Raw genomic sequence first — 7,500 nt, forward strand, 5'->3', positions numbered from 1 at the left:
TCTCTCTCTCTCTCTCTCTCTCTCTCTCTCTCTCTCTCTCCACACACACTCCCTCTCCACACACACTCCCTCTCCACACACACTCCACACACACCACACACACACACACACACACACACACACACACACACACACACACACACACACACACACACACACACACTCCACACACACTCCACACACACTCCACACACACTCCACACACACACTCCACACACACGCACTCCACACACACAGACACATACTCAACACACACAGACACATACCACACACACACACGTACTCATACTCCACACACACACACACACTCCACACACATACTCCACACACACACTCCATGCACACACTCCACACACACACACACTCTCTCTCTCTCTCTCTCTCTCTCTCTCTCTCTCTCTCTCTCTCTCTCTCTCTCTCTCTCTCTCTCTCTCCCTCTCTCTCTCTCTCTCCACACGCACACGCAAACACACCACACCACACACACACTTCACACACGCTCTCCACACACACAATCCACACACACACACAATCCACACACACACATTCCATACACACACACACACACACACAATCCACACACACACACACAGACACAATCCCCACACAAACAATCCACACAGAATCCCCACACACAATCCATACATACACAATCCACACACACTCCACACACACACTCCACACACACACACACACTCCATGGTGGCTCAAACATGAACCTACCGTTAAAAAAAAAAGATACATTTAAATCCATGTGTATACTCATACACATATACATATATACATATAGATATATATATTATATATTTATAAACATGCATTTGTTATAGCTGGAAGAGCAGTTCTATACAGGATAGAAGCATGTGCCTATTTGCAGAAAACACAAATAACCAAACAGATACACAAATGCAAACACAAAAGTTCAACTAAACATGCATATACCTTGAACACTCATGCACGTAAACACATACACATACTTAAACTTGTATTAGAAAACACAAGTCACCAAAGTTTTGGTCCTGTTTGTAATACATGTGCCTTTTTTGCAGGTGACGGACTGCTATCAAAGATTAGAGTTCCTAGGAGATGCTGTGCTAGACTATCTAGTGACGTGTCATATATTTTGCCGTTTTACTGACTACTCTCCTGGTCAGCTGTCTGATTTGCGGTAGGTTCTTATTGTTTCGTCCCTCACTTTACAAAATATTTTTTTTTAGGTTGTGAAAGTCCATATAGTTGTATTATAGTTTCTGTAGGGAGTGTGTACTTTTTAGTAACATTTACATTTCCCTGGAAAAGTGTAGTGAAATCATAATTTGGTATTATTGATGCATGCTGGTCTTTAACCCCTCAATGACAGTATCAGAAATCTCTCAACATCACTGACTCCAGTGACTTTTGGCAACCATCCTGCCGTTTGGCCCGGAAATCTGGTACATGTAGCGGAACTTTCCACTCAACTTGCTCTAGGGCTTTGCAACACCTATAGTCATGCTTATCATAAGGGGTTGGTTTGTTATGATGGCTATAGGCATGACCTGGCAGATGTGGGTTAACCTTGGAAGAATGAAATTGATAACGGTAGGGTGAGTGACTATCATGCAGTGTCTAGAAACATCTTCACTTTCTGTATTTCTTCCTTTTTCACAAATTGTTTCTTTCTAATTCTTTGAGGCCGCGATGGCCGAATGGTTAGAGCATCGGACTCAAAGACTGTCACAACGGCAATCTGAGTTCGAGGGTTCGAGTCACCGGCCTATGCGTTGTTCCCTTGGGCAAGGAACTTCACCTCGATTGCCTACCGTCATGGGAGTCCACAGTCCAGTGGCATGTTCCGTGCTGATCCCAATTCAACCCCAATGAATGGGGATGGTTGATGGCAGGTAGGGCATCCGGTCGTAAAAACGTGCCAAACCGTAGTGAAGATGTGGATACAAGAAAATCCGCACCGGCAACCCATGATGAACATGGGCCTGCCTGGAGACTCGCCTTGAAGGATCCTTGTGGCTAGAAGCGAAGGGTGGATGTGGCCATGTGCCCCTGTCGCCGTTAGCCCCTTGATGATGATGATGATGTATATATATATATATATATATATATAATATATATATATAATATATAATTATATATATATATATAATATATATCATATATATATATATATATATACACACAACACACATATATATCATCATTTAACGGTAGGTTCATGTCTGAGCCGCCGTGGTCACAGCATGATACTCAATTGCAGTTTTCACGTTGTGATGCTCTTGGAGTGAGTACGTGGTAGGGTCCCCAGTTCCTTTCCACGGAGAGTGCCGGTGTTACCTTTTTTTTTTTTTTTTTTTTTTTTTTTTTTTTTTTTTTAAGGTAATCATTCTCTCTTATTTTATCCGGGCTTGGAACCAGCACTGACTTGAGCTGGCTTAGCCACCCAGTGGCTAGGCAGGCAATCGAGGTGAAGTTCCTTGCCCAAGGGAAACAACACGGCGGTCGGTGACTCGAACCCTCGAAGTCAGATTGCCGTCGTGACAGTCTTGAGTCCGACGCTCTAACCATTCGACCACCGCGGCCTTGACGATCATGGGCTTCCATGATTTTTCTTGGCAATTTAGAGCGGTGGTTTGCCATTGCCTTCCGCCCATCTCTATTTACCCGGCACTGACTTGGGCTGACTTGGTCCCCCAGTGGCTAGGCAGGCAATCGAGGTGAAGTTCCTTGCCTAAGGGAAACAACGCGGCGGTCGGTGACTCGAACCCTCGAACTCAGATTGCTGTCGTGACAGTCTTGAGTCCGACGCTCTAACCATTCGGCCACCGCGGCCCCACACATATATATAGACGTATATATATATATATATATATATATATATATATATATATATATATATTATATGTATAATTATTATATATATGATATTATATAATATATTGTATATATACTATAATATATAAAATATTTATATATATATGTATATATATTATTATATATATATATATATATATTTAATAGATTATATATATATATATATTATATATATATATAACATATAATATATATCTATATCTATATATATATATATATATATATATATTATATATATATATATATATATATATATATATATATATATATAAAATATATAGTATGTATATACAATATATATGTATGCATGTATGTAGGTAAATATTCTTGACCTTTGGATGGGGATTACACATCATATACAAGGTTCCTTGTCTGTGACAGGCTTACATGTGCCATATAAATAAAACCAGTTCAATTTGAAGTTGACCAAACTGACCAATTCATGTAGTAAAAATTATTAATGACTAAAAAAAAAAAAAAAAAAAAATTAATGTCATTACCAAATTAGTTTTGCATCATCGTTACAAAATTAATCAAATTGTTACTAGTTGCTTATAACCTTAAGAGTTGAACCTGCTCACAGAGGTGAGCAGGTTCTACTACTTTCTCTTTTTTGCACCTGTGAAGTGAGGTTCAAACTCTAATTGTGGATATCCTGCAAATCTTGAGGTATTGCAAAAAATGTTTTGTATTATAATAGGAAAGTAACAAGCATTTATTGATTTCTTACAGGTCATATTTTGTTAAGAATGACACTCTTGGGCTAGCAGCAGCAAAGGGAAAACTTCATCAACACCTGTTGCACCTTAACCCAAAACTTGAAGCTTCCATTGACAAGTTTCTGTCCATTCTCAGTCAAGATCCCCTAGGAGAGGAGCTAAACACAGAGGATGATGTGCAAGATTGTGATGTAGGTGTCCTTTCTTATCTCGCCATTTTGCTAATTCCAAGAGGAATGGAATATGATTAATGTCATTCTCAGATATGTGTGCATATTGTGAGAAACATTAAATTTTTTCCGCAGTAGTCTAAATCCCTTGGATCTGGGTGACATGACCATCATGTCATGATGATGGGTGAAGTGCACATGCCATCATGGGAAAATCTAGATGTAGGTCGGGTGACGCATTGTGAGCATTTCAGTAGAAGGCTGAGGTGATGGAAAAGACTCACCACTAGTGCACAAGCCTATTGGGAAGTTATTTTACTCATGATGATAGAGAGTGTGCAAAGAAAAAAACTATTACCATCTGGATAATGCAAATCAAATGGCAGATATAGACATTGGAAAATGACCAAAAAGCTAAAAACACCCATTCATAAAAAGAATAAATAACTTTGCAAATATGAAGTATAGCGTCCTGTTACTGCTCACATGTGTTCGCATGCACCCGGCCTACAAGCAGCCACTTGGCAGAGCGGCTGCTCATGTAAGCCCGACGGCTGGATTTTTTGGTGATTTCATTGCTGTGATTTAACTGGATCTAATGAGTTAATTATACATACTGGAACTATCCTGTATGCATATTTGAGCTATAATGAATTTATATGAAAGTAAACTAACCAGATGCATCTTTGTGGTTCAGAATTTGTCCTTTCTCTGTAGATTGATTACCAGTTCAACAATGTTTTCTAAATTAGCTGTCAGTCACCTTTTATATCCCTAGTTACAACATATTCAAGTTTTTGCTTTCTCTCTCTCTCTCTCTCTCTCTCTCTCTCTCTTTTATTTATTTTTTTTATTTATTTTTTTATTTTTTTATTTTTTTATTATTTTTTATTTTTTTTTAATTTTTATTATTATTATTATTATTTTTTTTTTTTTGCTGCATTAACCCAAATCCAACAGGCATGGCATATGCATACATGCCATCCCTACTGTGAGTTTACTTTATTAATTCTTTTTACACACTTGTACTAAGACACCAATGAGCCAGTTACGAGTACTGCCTCTCTTGCCTGATTTTCGAAAATATTTTACATTATCTTATATTGCTCTTACTAATGTCTATAACAGTATAGTAATTATAATGTCTATGATAAAAATAACACCATCGATATTCATAGCATTAGTAAAAAAAATATTTTTCAGGTGAAATCAGGCAAGGTCACAAGGTCTACTAATTGACTCCTTTGTGGCTAAGCACTATCAGAGCCATCCATGTGCAGAGACGTTTCACACACACACGCAGACACACACACACACACACACACACACACACACACACACACACACACACACACACACACACACACACACACACACAAAAGTGAGCACAGCATCTTCCCGGCAGCATTGAGTTAAAGTTCTAAAACTGGTTGTCAAAATCTGGTGTTCCAGTAATATACATATGTATAACAAGAAGTATAGAAATTCATAATTTCAAAGATCCTGATAGTATACTGGGAGCAATGTATCCCAAAAATGGATTGTTACTGTAGAACCTACTCTTGATTTACTTGTGTTAATCTATTATTTAACATCAGCACTATTGTAATGTGATAGCAATTTGGTGTAATAATATTGTTATTGCAGGATGTGGACATACCAAAAGCACTTGGGGATATGGTGGAAGCGATCATTGGTGCTGTTTACCTGGATAGCAACAGGTCACTCAAGGTAGGATTTCAGTGGAATAAGTTTTCTAAAACCACATAGATATATGAAAAATTGGGTTTGGTTTTACATTTCATTAAGTGTGTAATTACAAGAATAAGACATTTGTGAAAGTTGTTAGATTAAAAATAATTTCCTATTGTAGCGGGGCATAGACCCAGTAGACTTCAATATGTCTGGTTGAGTTCGGGTTCTACCGAGAATACAAGTATTTATATTAGGGAAAAGATTCGTCTGCAGTGAACAGATGTAAGGTTCCAGGCCTATGGCATGCTGCCACCACCCGATTAGTAGGTTTGTGAACCGTGTGTGTTGTGTATGGAGGTGTGAGTGTTGTATGAAAGAAGGGTGGAAGGAAAATACAGGATGTATGTGCTGAATGTTGGATGTGTAAGTGTGTAAATGTGAAAAGGGAGATAGTGTAGGCTGAGCGTCTTGTGTGGACGTGTTTGGAAGAAAAACGCAAGATCATAAAATTCTTCCTCTTCCCTTCAGTTTGAGCATCCCTCAGCTGGAAGTGGGAACCCAGGTATAGCAAAGTTATGGTCTGTTCTAGAGTATCAGCTTAATATACTCCGATTCATCTAGCCTTCTTACAGCCTTTCAGGGGTTGCGAGTAACCAGCAATGTGCTGTTAAGGAGACCCAAGCCCAAGCATGTTTCGAGCATTCAGCCTTGGTCAGAACCAGAACTTAAGATGCTGTAAATATCATTTGTTCATTTGACTGGGACCGAGTGAAAGCTCTTCGATGGTATGATATTTATTTATTGATTAAATCGCACTCATTAGGGAGGTCTACAGGAATTCAGTCATGGGAAATTTTTATAGATGCTTACAGCGGGGGTGATGCACGTGAAAGCCACACCAGATATACTCAAAAATGACTCACCAATGTAATTTCACTCCTAAGTTGGCATCCCAACTCCATAAGTATTTTTAATCAGAGTGTTAGCAGGAACACATATCAATCCCTAATATGAACTAGTTAATTTCCAACCCAAAATGAAGATTAACTTTGAAAAAAACAGAAAACAAAAGCAAAACAAACTAGTGCTGATAAACTCTGCATAAAAACACTTGTGTAAACCATAAGAAATAATTAGAAATATCATGTAAGAAACAACAACCCAAAGGACCCAAACCACCATGACAAGAGAGGGAAAGAAAGAAAGAAAAAAATATGTAATGACTATTACTCTCTTCAGGGGTTATATTGACACTGGAAGGATAGGATACTTAGGAAAACTGGTAATGTATCAGTTTTCGTGAAAACTGTACATTTCGGGCTGTAACTGTCTACGGTATGGTACTTGGAAAATAAATAAATCTTTATTTTTCTGGGAGACTTCAACGCCATCCAAGTAATGAGACTTAGTTTAAAATACATTCATTGGTTATTTTTATAACCATGTTCTTATTATTTCTTAACACCGTCTCTGGCGGCTCGTATTTCACTGGCCACTGCTTATGAAGTCGCACTCGAGTCAAGTGAGAGAGGCGCAAATGGCGGGTGAAGCACCAGCCTCGTGCGGGTGCACAGCAAGTGCGCCCGCCTCGTTGGTGGAAGTAGAGCCCAGGACGGCTCATCCAAGTCAATGGTAGCATCGCAGAGTTCCCCACGTCCTTTGTTCCGTGGTAGAGGAGGCAGGCATGGTAAAGATGCAGAAGCAAATCTCTTTCATGATCACTATTGGAGATAAATTGCATTGGTAGCAATATATCTTTGATCAAACAAAGTAGGAGCAAAATTCAAAGTATTGCTGGTTTAGCAGGCCATCCTTGACTCCAACAATCAGATTCCAGTTGCTTTTCTGAAAGTATGAATTTAGACAAATTTGTGTAGAATGACACAAAGTATTGAATAGCCTACGGGCTAGTACATTGGTAACGTGTTGGCCTCCCATCCGAGGGGTCGGCAGTTCGCGCCCTGCCCAGGCACAAGAAGTTGCATTTGTCGCCTGGAGGTCACTGCTGTGGCTGGGCACCACAGCGGGTTAGGACTAGGTTCAGCCAAGTC

At 39.1% G+C, this 7,500-nt stretch overlaps 1 protein-coding gene across 1 annotated transcript in view; it reads left to right on the forward strand.

The window, feature by feature from the left end:
* The window catches only part of LOC119596533 (endoribonuclease Dicer-like), a gene marked incomplete at its 5' end in the record, with an annotated part of 104,627 nt that overhangs the window by 90,763 nt on the left and 6,364 nt on the right, over positions 1 to 7,500 (forward strand). The window contains 3 exon segments of the mRNA XM_037945832.1: positions 1,050 to 1,168; positions 3,598 to 3,775; positions 5,402 to 5,485. Of these exon segments, the coding sequence (XP_037801760.1) occupies positions 1,050 to 1,168; positions 3,598 to 3,775; positions 5,402 to 5,485 (381 nt within the window).

This window comes from Penaeus monodon, chromosome 3 (genome assembly GCF_015228065.2).
Source record: "Penaeus monodon isolate SGIC_2016 chromosome 3, NSTDA_Pmon_1, whole genome shotgun sequence".
Taxonomy (NCBI): Eukaryota; Metazoa; Arthropoda; class Malacostraca; order Decapoda; family Penaeidae; genus Penaeus; species Penaeus monodon.